This window comes from Anopheles arabiensis, chromosome 2 (assembly GCF_016920715.1).
Source record: "Anopheles arabiensis isolate DONGOLA chromosome 2, AaraD3, whole genome shotgun sequence".
In the NCBI taxonomy this organism is placed as follows: domain Eukaryota; kingdom Metazoa; phylum Arthropoda; class Insecta; order Diptera; family Culicidae; genus Anopheles; species Anopheles arabiensis.
This window is the reverse complement of record NC_053517.1, coordinates 92,801,878-92,818,542: the sequence shown is the minus strand read 5'-3', so window position 1 is coordinate 92,818,542 and position 16,665 is coordinate 92,801,878. Positions and strand designations below refer to the sequence as shown.

The 16,665-nt window shown below is 45.0% G+C and overlaps 3 protein-coding genes across 4 annotated transcripts; 1 reads left to right on the top strand and 2 right to left on the bottom strand.

The window, feature by feature from the left end:
* Window positions 1–365: 365 nt before the first annotated feature.
* On the bottom strand, window positions 366–2,536 carry LOC120894775 (cell wall protein DAN4-like). Its single transcript, XM_040297584.1, has 2 exons — window positions 2,384–2,536; window positions 366–2,300 (listed from the first exon to the last, which is right to left on the bottom strand). Exons 1-2 carry the CDS (start codon window positions 2,534–2,536, stop codon window positions 366–368), a joined length of 2,088 nt encoding a protein of 695 aa, XP_040153518.1.
* A 162-nt stretch (window positions 2,537–2,698) lies between these two features.
* On the top strand, window positions 2,699–3,308 carry LOC120897215. Its single transcript, XM_040301892.1, has 2 exons — window positions 2,699–2,725; window positions 2,817–3,308. The coding sequence occupies exon 2, from the start codon at window positions 2,824–2,826 to the stop codon at window positions 3,241–3,243; it is 420 nt and encodes a 139-aa protein (XP_040157826.1). The 5' UTR covers window positions 2,699–2,725; window positions 2,817–2,823; the 3' UTR covers window positions 3,244–3,308.
* A 10,109-nt stretch (window positions 3,309–13,417) lies between these two features.
* LOC120895907 lies at window positions 13,418–16,409 on the bottom strand. 2 transcript variants are annotated; one of them, XM_040299645.1, is made up of 3 exons: window positions 16,225–16,409; window positions 13,705–14,691; window positions 13,418–13,593 (listed from the first exon to the last, which is right to left on the bottom strand). In XM_040299645.1, exons 2-3 carry the CDS (start codon window positions 14,687–14,689, stop codon window positions 13,544–13,546), a joined length of 1,035 nt encoding a protein of 344 aa, XP_040155579.1. In that variant the 5' UTR covers window positions 14,690–14,691; window positions 16,225–16,409; the 3' UTR covers window positions 13,418–13,543. The 2 variants fall into 2 exon arrangements, with proteins under 2 accessions (XP_040155579.1, XP_040155578.1); XM_040299644.1 differs by having other exon boundaries at window positions 13,418–14,691.
* Between the last annotated feature and the right edge of the window lie 256 nt (window positions 16,410–16,665).

Below are 16,665 nucleotides of genomic sequence, written 5' to 3'. Positions count from 1 at the left end.
ATTAGAATTGTCTTGTGTTTAAACTCATCACCACCAAGAACATATTATATGTTTTTCTTTCCCGCTTTGGCTTTTCGCATTATTTTCCGTTTTTCGCGCTGCCATTCTTTCTTATCTTTTGTTTGTGCTACAGTTTCGTTTGCTGCTTTCGGCGCTTCAAAGCGTTTTAATAACAGTCATCCATCACGTTTCATTTTGTATTGTATTTATTGGTTTAAAAAGAAAGAAAGGTCTCCATTATCCCTGATTCTGGTTCACTGCATTATCCCTGATTGTATATATTTTAATAATAAATTCATCCCTCCCTGTAAATTGAATATTGGTCGTCGATTTAATAATCCCTCTTCCCAGTCCCCACTGAACTATCATAAATCACGCAATCTGGCTCCCCACGATCGACGCTCCCGCTGCAGCCGCTTCTTGCTTTCCTGCGCCTTACGGATGAAGGAAAAATCGTTTGCATCCCAACCGTTGCGGACGACTCCGAGCGAAGGTTTCACGGTGGTCGGAATTGCGTAGCTGACCGGTTTCGCACCGAACGTTAACAAACTCTCGACTGACGGTGGCGTTACAGCATCCGCCCGAGCAACGGTAGTTGTCGGCGGTGTGGCAAGCTTGGCCGGAACTGCTACCGTGTACGGACCGTTTCGATTCAGCTTACGACGTTCTAGAAAGGCCGTCAGTGCGTTTTTTTTGGGAGGCGCTATGGGTGCGCTTTCAGGTGGTGACGTTTGGAGCTTTAGAGCGGGGAACTGCTGCTGTGGTGGTGAGATTCGTGGCGGAATGCGTTCCGAGAAGGATGGATACTGTGGTAGCTTCGCCGGAGCCAAGAAATCCGTTGGCTCGATGGGTTGTCGTTGTGGAACAGCTCCTGCGCGGTATGAATCATCGTATGGATACTGTTGTGCTGGACCAGTAGGACTTCCAAATGGAACTCTGGGATCTGTAGAACCTAACCTTAGATTGGTTCTAAGCTCACCCGTTGGTTTTGAGCCGTATGCAAAGGGTTCTGCTAGACCTGCTGGACTTCTAACTGGAGCTCTTGGGTCTGAGGAACCGAATCGTATATTGCTTCTTAGCTCACCAATTGGCTTTGAGTCGAACGAATATGTTTCTACAGGTCCTGCAGGACTTCTCAATGGAGCTCGGCGGTCTGTAGAACCAAGTCTTACATTGCTTCGAAGCTCACCAGTTGGTGTCCTTGTCTTTGAGGGTTTTCTACGCAAAGCGGCAGAGGCATCAAACTCAGATTCTTCCTCTTCTTCCTTGGATTCAATTGACTCTTCCCATCGATGTTTTGTCTTTTCGTACGGTCGTCGACGGCTTGGTGGTGGAGCTCTTCTCGAATCGTTTCCAACCTTTCGCCGATGACCGATCGGGAATGGGTTTTGAATTTCTTCCAGCTGTGACTCGTTCGGTGGATACATGAAGTAATGTATGTAATTGTAGTACTTATTGCCGTAAATTTGTGTGTGAGAGCTTCCGGTGTTGGGTGGCACAGCGTCGGGCAGTGATGCTTGATCCCGATAAAGCTCCGACGGTACCAGCTTTGGAGGAGAATAATCGACCCTTCTTGTACTCGATGGTGGCACCGCAGTAGTAGACGTAGTGGTAGTTGTCTCCAAAGTAGTGGTGGTTGTTGTTCGCTCGGTCGTAGTAGTAGCTCTTGCCGTTGTTTCAGTACCATTGGAGACTGTTCCAGTGACTAATGTGGACAACTTTGTGCTTTTCTCCGTTGTGTCGCTTAAGCGTTCAGCCGGACCAGTGGAGCTGTTGGAGCATTCCGTTACATCATACAGTACGATCGGTATCTGTGACGTACGTTCGTTGTATCGTCGCACTAGCTCTTCGTAGGTTTGCGAAAGATTGGCCGATTGATTTCGGAGCATGCTAATTTCATCGTTCACCTTTGCGACCAGCTGCTGAAACTCACTCAAGCTTATCTGACGCTTTGCGGAGGGTTTAGCAGTTGTTCCGCTGGTGCCCGAAGCTGTGCTGGGGATGCTTCTGACCGTGGAGCTGCTAGAGATGGGGTTAGCTCTTGCCAAAATAGGAACTGCGGACGTACTTGAGGTGGTGGTTGAGCTCGGTACGGTTGTGCTGGTGGTAGTGGTAGTGATTGTGGTGGAAGGGGTGCTAGTGAAAGGTTCAGTGACCGTTGTAGGGGACGTTGCGGTGGTGGTGGTAGTGGTGGTTTCGGCTTCTAGTAACCGTGTCGTTCCCACATTCTCTTCTATCGCGATCGCTCCAATCAAGCATCCAAAGGCGACCCAAAGTGACAGTTGCTTTGACGCAAGTTTCTATCCCAAAGAAAGTAATTAGAACCGCAATTAGCAACTCATTAGCAAGCCAATAGAATTTAATCCGTTGAAATTGAACTTACCATGACTTTTGAAGGCGCTTTTTCCTCACAGTACAGCTCAAGCGCTCTGTACGAAGATACACTCGACGGTAGAATGAAGCCACAACCGGTCGTGCTGGGCTGCAGAATCGTTGCGAAAAGTGAGAGGCACCCTTGTTCTGACGCGCACTGCATGTTACAACAACAAAACAACCCCCAAAACCAAAAAAGAGGGTAGGGAGGTCGGCGAATGATTGCAAAGCAATCAGAAAAGGAAAGCCTGTGCCAAACTTCCACCCGACGCACAGTGCATAAAGCTGGTGAGCATGTTGCGAACCTCTTTCATTCTACTTTCATCCGAACGCCGAAGCATACGGACACACGGTAAGCGTCAATCGTGCAGTAAACGTTTCGTGTTTCTTCGAAGAAATTCGCTCATCTTCTTGCATCCCTGTACCCTCCTCCATCGTGGCAGCATTAGAATGAAGTCACTCGCATTGCTCTGCACGCTGGTGCTGTTTGCCATCGTAAGCGATGCGCTCTCGCTGGACGCTAGCGGAAAAGTTCCAGCGCCTCGACCAGCCGAGCGGTTGCTCGACAATCTTGACATCCTGCAGGAAGACGGCGGCTTTGATCCGCTCGCACCGGTTTCCCAGCACACGGAGCTGTTCGAAATTGCGAAGCGTTTGGCGCAGAAGAAGGAGTCCGGAATTGAGGCTCGTGATGCGTACGGTGGCTACCATCCGGGCGGTGAGATGAACAATCTGGACCGGCTCGAGTACAACACGAAACAGTTCCTCAACCTGGCGGTCGACGTGTCCTACTCGTCCGTTTATCTGCTCGGCAACTACACACGATTCGTCCACAATGCTAACAAGAAGTTCATCATCGTTTTTGAATAAACCGCTGCCCTTAATTTATAATGCTAGACTGAACATAAAATTTGCGTGTTACATTTTTGTCTTAAACAAGAGCTCACGAAAGAAAAGATTGAATATAAAAATATAAAGAGCACATGATAATGATTGATGAATTGATGGGATGCACTGATACTTTCCATAATGCCGGAATGCCGGTTCGATTTCAATTTTGTCTTTTCCTGGATACACCTCGTCGTTCTGATTGCTACTGATAAACGTTCGGACTGGTTTTGGGCTCAAAATTTACATATTTCTGCAGTTTAGAAAATCAAAATAAAGCTTTTGAAACATCTCAAGACATTGCTTAGGTGTTCTATGTAAAATTATTAAATTCATAAATTTAAGTTAAAGTTTTTACTTTTAAAACTGTATATATGTTTACTTGTTTTACTTGTTTACTTTTAAAGATCGGCCAAGGCATGCTATTAAAAATATAAAGAAAAATTATTAGTCCAAACTCAAAAGAGAGCACATTTAAATATTTATACAAATTCCTCCACACATATTATAATTATTATTTATTTATTCTGTAGGAACGGCTTTGGTCGTATTGCTTTTATTAATAATATTATGATTGTAAAAATATGTATCTGCTAATAAATCCTGATTCATATCAATTCCACATTAGTTTATCAGTTTAATAGTTTATTCCCTAGTAAAGATTACACAAATTCAACAACGAACTTTTCAAGAGGCCTATTGATTGGAGACTTTTAAAAAGGATAAAAAGCACATTTTGATAACAGATTGTTTTCTCATTTGTTTTTATATTCTTTAAATTTCATTGATGTTTAGATATTTATATTTATCAAATTAATTTTATTTTAAATATTTGTTCGGCTCGCTATGAGTTAAATGAAACATCAAGAAAGGACGAGAATCATTTTAACAAGAGTTTTCTGAGTTATATGACTCTGGTTTCGACTGTCTGAGGCACATTCTGGGGCCATATTCTCGCCTAATTCCAGAATGCACATATCAATTCAAAACATCATCAAATCGACATCCAAAAGGCTTAACGAAACAGTGGAAAACAGTCTAATAATAGCTACAAACTTGTAATAAAATAAGCTAAATAAATTTAAAAACAACTGCAAGATTTCATACATACAAATTATAAACAGTGTTCGCTATAAAAAAAAATCGCATAATATAGCATCAACCACATTTTGTTCAAGCAATAAGCGACGTTCATTCGCCGAACTTCGTTCACGTGAGACCTCTCTATTTAACAATATACCAACATACATCGGCTCATCAGTCCCGATCGTTCGCTTCCACCAATCAGACCATTTCGCTCCGGAAGGCCCTAAAGAACCACCGAGCCCCCGAAGAACTCCACGCACTGCGCATATAAAGGCCAACATCAACGGTTTAAACCATACCATTCGTCCCCCGATTCAATCGAGACGAAGTTCGGCAAAGTGTCCGCAAAAATCCCGGTGGAAATCGTCGCACACCCAAACCACGCTCTCTCTCTCGCTCTCCCAACATCACACGATGCCCAAATCTGCCACATCTCTAGCCGTGCTGGCGCTGGCACTGATAGCCATCGTCGGTATCGACCAGGCCTCGTCCAGCGTCGTGCTCAGTGAAGCAATACGATTGAAAGACTCCCCTAAGGGTGTCCTGCAGCTGAACTCGGTCGTCCACTTCCCGAATCCACCACCGCCACCCGCCACCGTCGAGGAAAAGCTGGACTACCTGGAGCTGGTGCTGGCCGAGCTGGAATCGCAACTGCCCCGAAAGTCGCTCTTCCGTTGGCTGTTCCAGGACCGCACTCGGCTGGCGTCGGGCTTCGAGAAGGAGTTCCGATTTTCGTACGATTCTTACCCCTACCTGCACAAGAACTGAGACAACTGGCGATGTGAAAACGAAACAATTAACGAATAAATAAACAAAAAGCACACAAAAAATTTACAAACCCTTGTTGCATCATTTGCTTCCCGCTGGAGAAGTTGCCCATCCCCACTCTTTTGGTTTTGGTCTTTTGGTCGCACTTTCTTCTACGTCGAGTGAAAGGAGTCCTTTCCACTTGTAAACATTGAGTTCGAGAGTCAAGCTCCCGAAAGCTGGCCAAAAGGTTTCGTGCATGATCGCTTCGTCAACCAAAGGCATAAGTTCTTGAGCCTTCCCACTAGCAAGACGTACCGAACACCAAGATGCGCTCCTACACTACTAGCCTTCTGTGCGTGACGGTCGCTATCATCGCTATCACCGCACCCGCGCATGCGGGCCGTATTCCCGAGGAAATAGACAACCGGCTAGCGGAGCTGAACAAATGGTTCGAGGCACGCATTCCGATCTACGAGAAAGCGAACTACCTGCTGAAGAAACTCGGCACCGAGGTGTCGAAGCTGTCCGACATGCACAACGGCATCGACTTCTACTACCAGGGATACTCTGACCTAGAGTATTACGGAACGGGTGGTTTCATACCTGAGCCGTCTCTGCGCATCGTGAAGGTGGTCGGTGACGGTCCCGACCTGAAGCCGGTCGAGGAAGTAGTACGAAAGGCGCTGGAGAAGCGAAGCGTGAAAAACATTCTGCAACTGGCACCGGAAATCAAGAGCGCGTTCAAGAGCATTATGGAAAATAAGGTTTAAGCGAAATGGCCACCAGAAAAATGTTGAAAAAAATAAAAATAAAAGTCTAGAATAAGTCAAAAAAAGCAAAAATGGGTTTTAAGTTTTATTAAAGGCTGATTGAGAAATTATTCTGCATTTCCAAAATCAATCCTATTTTTGTGATCACAGTTTCCGGCGTAAGCATCGAACTATGTTGGGTGTGGTAGGAGCATGCATGCCCATTTCGTTTAATGCATATAATTTAAACCTACTGTTAAAAAAACTAATGTTGATCCCAGTTTGAATTTATAGTAATCACGATCTGAGTTGTTTAGTTTATCGATCTGCACATCATATCACATCCGTGAGCCATGACAGATGTAAATAAATTCTAAAATAAATGATCTTTGTACATCTTTCGTTTTTCTTTTCTAGTGTCAATAATAAGGCTAGGATAAGTTGTTTAAGTTAGATAATTTTGATATATAACTTTTTTTAACTTTAAGAAGCAGAAACAAGTTTATCATATCTGAAATATCATATCATATCAAATAAACAAAAATGTTGTAGCTTAATTTTCATTGGCTCTTGGTTTTAGGGAAGAAAAAAACGTGACAAATTAATAAATTTCTTAATCTTTGGTTCATGGATGTGCAAGCATTGATACTAAAAATCAAATTTCAAATAAACGATTGATCCATTTGAAGGATTTGAAGAATATTCCTACTCGGTACACTGTAGAAATAGTACAATATATCGTCAAGATACGCAACACTTAAGCAAAAAGGTATTATTAACAAATAGTACTGAATATTATTAGGTAATGACATCGTTTGCAAGAAATACAACTTATAAGCTCTACTAAGTGTGTAGCTGAAATATCATCAGATCCTTCTATTCTAAAGCAACATTTTATTTGGAAAATAAATCTTAAAAATAAAAATGAAATAATAAGACAGTGAATGAATCTAAATCTTACTCAACATCATGCTCAGAGACTACTTTAGAACCTGCACTCCGAGCAAGCATCGGCTGAGCATAATGCAGCATACTCTCTCGCAGAACGTTTCCCGAGCCACCCGAAAGAAAGCCTTTCACTTTACACCGTCTGTCCGCGGTGGACGCGGCAAAGATTCGTAACAAAACCCGAATCTTCACCCGAAATGCGCTTTAGTTCATCAAAAGCGCTCGAGCAAGAGAGAAAAGATCCTGCAGCTACAGAGCTCGCCACCGCTGTCTCCGCACAACAAAAACCAATCGCCAAGCATAGCCATGAAGTTCTGCATCGCCTCCGTGAGTGTGCTGCTGGTGCTGTGCAACCTGACCGCCGCCTTCCAGCGCCCGATCATTGACGACCGGATGGACAAGATCGTGGAGAAGTTTGCCAACTTTAAGGACATCGTCAACTTGAACCGCTTCCTGTACGAGCTGCTGAACATGGTTGCGGACGTGACGCCCAGCTACGGTACCGTGCAGTACTTCCACAACCAGCATCCGCAAATAATATTCCCTGCCGTGGTTGAAAATCCGGATCAGCCGGAAGAGGAAAGTGCGGAGCCGGTACAAGAATAGGGACACATACAGATACGCTAAAAAACATAAAAATAAAACTCAAGAAGCAATTAATTTAATCTGAAATCAATGTTGTGTTCTTTTTCACTGTTTTTAAATGAAAATGATTACATTAACTTAAATTGGTGAAAACAATTGTATTATTTGTTGATTTGTTGGAGTTATATTTTTCACTTCAATTAGACTGTGTGCCTTATCAAATGCACATGACGTATATTTATCGCATATTTTCCTCATTGTTGGCCAAAAGTTGGACTTGTTGTGGTATTGTTGAATTTTTCATGATGCTCTGACAATCTGCTAGCCTTTTTATCATTGTTGTTGGGAATAATTTAACGCTTGTTTGCTTGAATAATTGTTTTCTAAATAACTCTATATTCTTAATGGTAAGATATGATCTAGATCTTTAGAATTGCTAAGTATTTTTTAAATCTGCTATATTTTTCTACAAAGTACTTGTTATTTTGTTGATCGAGTAAAGTTTCCGTTTTCGGTCAATTGATAATGATTTAAATTTTCATTAATTTCATTTCACTATTTTCTAGATTTGCTTTCTATTCTCTATATAATTTTTTCTTTTAATCTATTGTTTGATTTAATCTATTGATGGGGATCTACCAAACAAACCGCACGAAAAGTTCTAACCCAAAAATCGCCCCAAAACCCGAAGTCTTACGGAGATACTCTCCTGCTTTTACATAGCAAGAGATGCTGCACAGTGGTCCATATAAACCGCTATTTCATGCAGTTTCATCTCATTCTGCTCCGATCAGCTCACTCGATCGTGTCCCAAGCAAGCGCGTCCCCTTCAACATGAGTCCCCGTCGCCTGTGCATCGTGCTGTTCGTGAGTGTGGCCATTGTCACGGTGAAAGGTCTGCCGGGCATAGCGGACGGCCTTTGGTCCAAGGTGTCCTCAAGCTTCGTGCAAGCAAGTCCCGCTCACGCCCTGTTCGCCAATCAGCCGTTTGCGAGAGCTTTCTCCAGCGAAGAACCGGTGCCGGTCCAAAAACCGAAGGAGCCCGAGCCGAACAAGGTGCAATCGGTGGTGCCGCCGAAGTTGAAGGCAGCGGTACCGGTACTGCCCGAGGAGCTGACGGAGAAGCTGTTGGCGGTCGAGCCAGAGAAACCACAGGTCGTGGTGAAAACGGCCGACTCGAGCGCACCCGAAATTCCCATCTTTGCCAAACTGATCCTGGGCGATCCCTCCAAACCGAAGCTGGCGACGGTCGAGAGCCTGCGCAACATTAACTGGCGCAGCGTGGAAACCAGCCTCGAGCTGCCGAACAAGCACACCATGCCGATGGTGGACGAGCTGCTCCAGAAGACGGAGGAGCTACTCCGGCTGTTCCAGGAGCTGAAGCTTGAATCGACCGGTTTCGTGTCGGACGTCGAGACGCACAACGAGAACGCGCTGAAGGAGTATATTGGCTACTATAACTAAGACACTAGCGACAAGCAACAACAAATTGATGGAAAATAAAGGAAAAATGCATTTTTTTAAATTCAATTCACACTTCTGATTTGTTTCGCTGATTTAACTCCGCCCGGAACGTATTGAGAATTTCATACGTGCAGAATTTGTTGAGAATTTCGTTCGTGTTTTTGGGAGAAATCTTTCCACGTTTTCGTTTGCGAGTAACCGTTAAGAGCCTTAACTGCATCTCTTTCATACATCGAAGTTACGTCTCCATCAGAACGTGCATCTTCGCGTTACCTTCCCATTCTGATTCGGATATTTCGGACGAACCACACCGGTGAAAGTACACACCCTAGCCAGCCGGGAACGCAACAAAATCAAGCCACCGGCCAGTGCGAGCCATCATTCGACTGCCACCCGTAGCAAGATGCACTTCAAGCTTCACACAATTGCCGTTATCACGCTGCTCGGTCTGTGGGCCGTCCCAGTGCCGGCCACCTTCAACACGGTGCAACGAGAGACAGTAATAGAGCACATCGATGTGCCGAATCGAATCGCCTGGCTGCCGGAGGGTACCGACCTGGTGCTGCGCTTTCTGATCAACATCTCCAACAAGATGATCGCTCACTACGGGCTCGCCCTGGAGCGCATCAAGCATCTGCGTGCGACGATACAGAGCTACCCGCCGGCGTACACCAGCATCGACCTGTTCTACGACAACGATATCCAGCAGCCGATCGACGGGGATAAGCAAAAGCCTGATCTCGGGTCGGGATATGCGAAGGGTGTGTTCCAGAGTGCGCTCAAAACGGTGCAACAGTTTGCCGGAAAGCGTATTCCAACCTTCGGAAAGCATTAGAAACTGAACAGCGAAAACAAATATAAAAACACAATAAGGCAATAAAAAACTATTTTAGGTGAAATTAAAATGATTGTGTTTCATTGAAAGTGTTACTATTAGAGATATCATCAATCCTAAGCATGCTTTTGAACTAAATATCTAAGTGTTTTAAGTAAATTTTCCAAACTGCACGATTAATTACTACCATTGGCTAGTGTCTTGCAGGAAGATAATAAATAGTGAACAATTCTAAACGATATTCTTACTGAACATGGTGTTTTATTTAAATATGATCTGGTGATACAGCCATTTCGATGAGTTTTACTGTCAATAGAATGGTTAAGGTCGATCGTATATATCCTATCACATTAAATTATTCACATCCATTTTAGAAGGATTCTCGATTATCGACATATTAACTGATGTATGCGTCCCCTTCCTGTTCACAAGTGCACGAATATGTTAAAGGTTTCTATTTAGCTGTCTCATTTATAAGCTTTCTTTTAATTAATGTATATCTTTAACGAAAAGGTACAAAGCCCATGAAATTTTATGAAAAAATATTGTAACATAAAAATTCAAAACTCGGTTTTGTGTTTCAAGAAGGTAATATTGTGGACAAATGATCAAACTTTATGGAACAAGTCAATATAGCCACGTATTTTTACTCTTGGTATATCAATTTAGTTATTCTGGTGAATTTTTACGAGCATTTTTATAGCATTGAACTCTTTTGTTTAGTTTAGTTTATTGATCAAGAGAAGATGCACAAGTAACACAAAATTTTGTACATCGAAAATATGAAATTTACGTGTGTTATGTCTTGAGTCTATCTCTAAAAACATTCTGCGGTATGTTGAAATAAAATAAATCGAATTGATTGATGAAAGTTCGACACATAGCTGATATAGAATCAGACTACGATGGATATTAACTTAATATCGCAAAATTTTTGCAAAAATTATTTTTAAATAATCGCAAAATTTGCCAATCTCTGATCTAGACAGTGAAACACTTGTACTATATAGATTAATCCAAAAGTTCTTTTCTATAACATGAACTACGCCGTTACATCTATTAACATCTAACCTAGTAGTTCATATGAGTAATATAATAGCTGTTTTGTGAAAAAAGTATCTTTCGCTTAATTTTATGTTAAAATATGAACATAGTTGTTTTGTGTTGAACTAAAACTATAAATAAATTAAATGCACAATTAATTGTTGCATGGGCACTAATAATCCCATGTCATCTTCACTATTGGGTGAAGCATATCTGAGGTTTAAAATCTTTGGATACGTTAAATGAAAAAAGGAAAAATGAAAAAAGGGTATAAACAACATTTTGCAAGTTAAATTTAAGCTATATTGTTAAACAGTGGCAGCGTCAAAGAACTTGTCTGTTCCAAAACATGGCCTTAAACACTTAAGTATTGAATGAATAAACAATTCTTATAGTAAAAAAAAACTCTCTCCCATTGATTGTGTTGCTTTAACCTAGCCTTGGTTAGAAACTGATCAAAAAGATCATAAAGTGGAAAAACATTTGAAAAGTAAGCAATCAAGATACTTGAACCAAGATGACCAAGCCATGCAACTACGATGTGCTCTTTTGTGAGCAGACCAACGAGAAAGAGAAACTTAAAACCCTCCAGAAATTGCATCAGTTCATTATTTTAATAATTGTTCATCTGAAATTGTCCTTAGAGCAGCATGAAACGGTTAAAAATATTTCTGTCATCTTGAACATGGTGTATCTCTGAACTAGAAAAAGGCATCCAAGAACTCCATCGACAATTCTGAAACTACTACCTAGAAACTCTAACATGTACTTTTACGCTTTTCTTTCAAGAAACAAAACAAAAACAACTCCTTTCCTATTGCGCTACTAGTTAAATATCGTGCCGTGATTTTATTTTCAGTGTTGCTCATCATCGCGTCGTCCCGCCACGTCGTTCTTCTTGTACAGGTATTCGTGCTTGTAGAACGGCGGCACCTTTTCCAGCTCCCTCACGTGCAGGGTCAGCTTGCCCGGGAACGAGTACGGGAAGTCCAGTGCCTCGCTGTTGAACCCGTTCAGCGCTGCCAGCTGGCTGAACTCGAGCGTGTTTGTCGCCGCCAGGATCAGCTTCTCGCGCATGCTCAGGAACATATCGACGTCGTTCCACTTGCGACCATACCAGCCACCGTAACCGCCGTATCCTCCGTCGTATCCGCCGCCGTACGATCCATCACCGCCATACTCGCCACCATACTCGCCACCATACTCGCCACCATAGTCACCACCGTACGAATCTTCCCCTTCGTAAGCAACGGGAGCAGCTGCTGACACTTGGTTTGCGGTAAGCACTGTAAGCGTTACCAATGCAATTGCTAGGCTAGTCTGCATCATCTGCATCGTGCTGTGGCTGTTGCGTTACAAAGCGACTTCTAGGCTACTCTGCTTGTGTCTGCTTACGAGCCCAGCTGGAATCGTACTGATATACGCCCATCTCGAGCCGTCTTGATGAAAATTCTTCCCTCGGCGTTGCGCCCACCGATGAGTGAAAGGCTCCAAACTTTGCCGTTCACTGCAAAGCTTCGTACCGCCCCAAACGTACGCTGCATGCCGATTGGACGCGCGAGAACTTTCTCTCCCGAATTGCGCGAGCCTTTCGCTAAAAGAGTGGGGGCAATCGCTATCCTGCCGTAAGAACGGTTAGGATAGGAGTTCTGCGATACTGTTGCCTAAAATTTCACTGCACTAAACCGAACCGAGCTAGTCCGTGTGCAGCCGCCATCGAACCAAGACGTGTACGTGCAAACCGATTTGTCCGAACAAACACTCAAACCCAACAACTCGAACGACAGCACCATGAAACGATCGACACTGATCGCACTGGCCGTGACGGCTCTCGCGTCCCTCACCCTGGCAGAACAGCTCACCCTGGATCAGGTGCGCGAGGAGGTGCTACAGCGCATCCAGGCCGCAAACGTTAGCCTTCCAGCGGCGGGGAAAGGTGCAGGCGGCAAAAATCTGCAGAGCTACCGGGTCATCGAGCCGTACGCGATCGCCGACCTGCTCACCGCCATCATCTCCATCTACTCCACCATCTTCTACAACTATCCCGACTTTGTGCAGTACGACTTTGGCGATCTGCGGCTACTCGGCGTCCGCTACATACCGCAGCGCATCGAGTTCAACTACGTGAAGCGGGTGTGAACGATCGGACCCCAATAAACAGAGCCCAATTGAATTGATTTAGCGTGCAAAAAAAAACACAACGTTCGCAGGTGGATGCGTTTTTCTTGAGCCAGACAACGAAAGAGAGTACTGTGAAAGAACATCAGCACCTTAGGAGGACTTCAAGGTTTAGTTGTTTTTTTTTTTTTTCAAATCATTCTTTATTCCCTCATTGGGTGTTACTTTTTTTTCGTTGTTAATGATGAGTGCTTGATGAGTGATGAATGAGTGATGATTATGAAGATGATCATGTGTGTGTATGTTAATTTGTTTGTGTGTGTTGTTCTGAGCGCATCGGTTTCAATTCCAATATGGCTAGCCCGATCGCGCTCCAGTCAAACCCAGGTTCACTCTTCGAGGTGGGTTGTCAGTCCGCATTCTGTCGTGTGTCCGCGTTCTCGCGTTCTCTTCTAAAGGCTAACGTAATCTAATGGACGGAAATCACTGCTTTTTTTGTATCGGACACCTTCGCGTCACGCAGTTCCTCCACAAAAAGGGAGAAACGCACGCAAAGGAAGAATTTCCGGGATTTTTCCAAAAAAACCTTGAATTCTTCAATTTTGATTGTCGTATACAGCTATATCCTGATGTCGTGCTGATGCTTTCTTCGTGGCTTCGGTTCTCGGGCGGTCATAAGGGTGGGGGTTGACAGTCTTCATCCTTACAGCGGCTTCTTCTTCTCGCCGTCCTCCTCCTCGTCGAAGAAGTTACCTGCAACGGAAGTGGCCGACGGTGAAGCCAACGCTAGACCATTCTTACCGACGATCGCCGTCCCGGTGGGGGCTGAGGCAGCCACACCACCCCGGCCGGCCAGTGCAATACCCGACGGCTTCACGGCGGCGATGGCCGGATCGTTCACGCTGCGCTGCATGCCCTCCTGCTTGCCGTCCTTCTCCTCGTCGACGGGCTGAATTTCGGGCGCCTCCTCGTCGGCCTTCGAGCGGCCCTGGACGACCACGGCCGGCACCTCCTCGTCCTCCATCATAACCTGCTGCTGTTCCGGCTGCTGCTGCTCATCGTCCAGCGAACGGGCCCAGGCGCGGTCGATCGTTTGCTCCTTGTCCTGGTGCGACTCGAGCAGATCGTTCTTCAGCTGAGCGGGCACAGCCGCCGGCACGGGAGCAATCGGCGCGAGCGACGACACGATCTGGGCCTGGAACTTGGGCTGCAGCTCATCCTCCGCCTGGATGTCCGAGTTGGCGCGGGCGTGGATGGCCTGCAGCGGCTGCAGGCTGAACACCGGGCTGAGCGGGTTCTGCAGGGCGTCAAAGTTGCCGTAGAACTGGGGCGTACCGCTCAGGATGTAGTAGCGCTGGGGCTGGGGCAGGGCCGCGGTCGAGGCGGGCGTTTCCGGTCCCTTCTCCGCGTCGGCCGGTGCCATGAACATCAGCTTCTTCTCCGGTGCCTTGGCGCTTTCGCCGCCAGCCGCGGCAGGCGCTTCCGTCGTTTCGCCCTCGGACGTCGGCATCTCGGTGGCCGGTGGCTGCAGGAAGGAAAACACGTTCGACCACCAGTTGCCCTCGTCCTGCTTCAGCGTCACCAGCCGGATCGGTTTGCTCTCGGTGTACTGGGTGGTGGTGTGGGTCGCGGTGGCCAGCGGCAGCGACGGATAGTAGTAGACGTACTGCTTGGGCTCGAGCTTCAGCTGCTGGATCGGTTGAATGAGATGCGGCTGAATCTTGAGCGTCGCCGGCTGCTGCTGTATCAGGTAGTACTGGGCGGCGGGCTGCAGAATTGCGGCGGGCGCCGCACGGCAGACGGCAAACGCGCCCAGCAGCGCTACCACAACGGTGCTCAGATGACCCATCGCTGTGGTCCAGGGAGGGAACAAAAAGAAGGAAAGAAAACCGGGTTAAAATGGTCGTTAAGCTCAAACGTTCCGGACGAAATGTTACGCGCTTGTGTGCTATTGAACTTGGCCTACGCCTCTCGCTACGGAGAAGGGGCAAAATCGTGCCCAACAAGTACCTTCCTTGTTGGTTCCCTTCGCCCATCTCCATCTGTGCAAAGAGGTCGTACCGATGGAGTGAACTCGGTCGTTGCCGTGCAGCACTGCAGCAAAAACCGGTCTTTGGAGGAATGAAAAGAATCGAGACCGTTTCGGTGGATGGAGCGGAGCAACTGCAGCCGGACGGCAATCAAATGGCAGTGGGTAAGGTCAAGAACTGCAGTGATGCAGCCTGGTGAAGGTAAGGTAAAGTGCAGCGAAGAAAGCACCAAGTGGACTTGGATGGGTAAATGAAGAGAAAAGGCCAAGAGCAAAAGAGCAAGTTAGCGAGTGAAGCTTTTTGCCTCAGTACAGGGTTTTCCAGGGGTTCTCATAGTTGTGGGATACTTCCTAGACTCTTTTCCATTGGAAGTGAAATTCATATGTTGGAAATTGAACTCTATGACACCCTTTTTGCACAGACTCGTTGGAAATTCCTATTGGGTTTGTCCTACAAGAGTGCTAGAGAGTCCAATTTCCATTACATTAAGTTCATTTCTGTAAAGAAAGTGTTTATAAAGTGTCCCAGAACTCCTAGCAAACCCTGTTAGTGTTTTTTTAGAAAGAATTTATACAAATCTAGCAACACTTTTAATCCGACAAACATGTAACGTTAGTCAAGTGCAATTAATGTGTTCCAAAGGTACATTATTCCAAAAGCAGCATATCTTGAACATCTGTTAAAATGTAATATCACGTTTGGCCCAAAATATTAGTAAAGTTTGGGTAATTCGGATCAAAGCGCACTTACCGACTCTATAATTATTAAAAAAAATTAATCAAGGATATTAAAAATGGTGTATTATTATTTTTTGTGGAGTTTTACAATGAATTTGACAACGTATATGGTCAAATCAGTGGTTACTAAAAGAGTTGCAATGGTTGAAAAACGCCTAGCTCTGGATTTTTTTAAAGAGATTTTAAGCCAATTGGCCTAATGCGCTAATTGAACTCTGGCATAGGTTACACTTTTTTAAGCAGTTTTTGTAACTCAATTTTGAGAAAATTGCATACTTTAAGGCGCCAAATAACGATGTTTTTTAGTGACTGAATCAAAAGGTCGTTATTTTTAACTAGTCAGAATTTGCATGAATTTCTGTCCCAAAAAATGCAAACCAAAGAATGCCATTGGTACTCTAAAATCTAATTTAAATTTTCGCTCTAATTGGCCAGTAAAAAATTAACTCCTTCCACTTATCAAGAGACCTAATTTGGACTATTGCCAATTCCGCACCGCATCTCTACCATACCAAAGATATTTAATTAATTTTCCTTTTCCAATTTCAACCTATTCTTGCTCTACCATACTCCTCGCACACGACGCCACACGTCCGTAAAGTTCACTGCTCTCTTACCTGATGATGTTAGGCCTTTGGGTTTGTAGAAAATCCTAGAAGAATGTGGCACCAAATCGATACACTTCTTCCACTGATTTCGTCACTTGAACTGCACGCTGCGCTTTTTCCGTTTGATTTTTTGCAACCCCTAGCCTAGTCGACTAGATCCGACAGCCTAGCAGACACTGACTGGGTGCATCCGTCCGAGAACGCCCTTTATAAGCTTGCCGCTGGTTTGCTAGGGGGCACATCAGCAGCGATCCGGCTCGTGAGATCGTACACTCTCTATCCTGCTTCAACGCGAGCTGCAACTATTTTTGCGTTGGTGTCAGCGGTGCATGTGTTGGTGCAGCTAGGCAGAAACTAGAACAATCACTGGAGGTGAGGTAACGTGTATGAACGGAGTTGGCAGGGAGGTGCTGTGATGCATTTGGACTGGAAAGCTGGAAACGTCCGATG

Bases quoted from the DNA above. Each gene is read 5' to 3' on its own strand.
- LOC120894775 (XM_040297584.1), bottom strand. From the start codon at position 2,536: ATGCAGTGCGCGTCAGAACAAGGGTGCCTCTCACTTTTCGCAACGATT. The intron at 2,301-2,383 runs GTAAGTTCAATT...TCTTTGGGATAG, and splicing joins AAGCGCCTTCAAAAGTCATG to AAACTTGCGTCAAAGCAACT.
- LOC120897215 (XM_040301892.1), top strand. From the start codon at position 2,824: ATGAAGTCACTCGCATTGCTCTGCACGCTGGTGCTGTTTGCCATCGTA.
- LOC120895907 (XM_040299644.1), bottom strand. From the start codon at position 14,689: ATGGGTCATCTGAGCACCGTTGTGGTAGCGCTGCTGGGCGCGTTTGCC.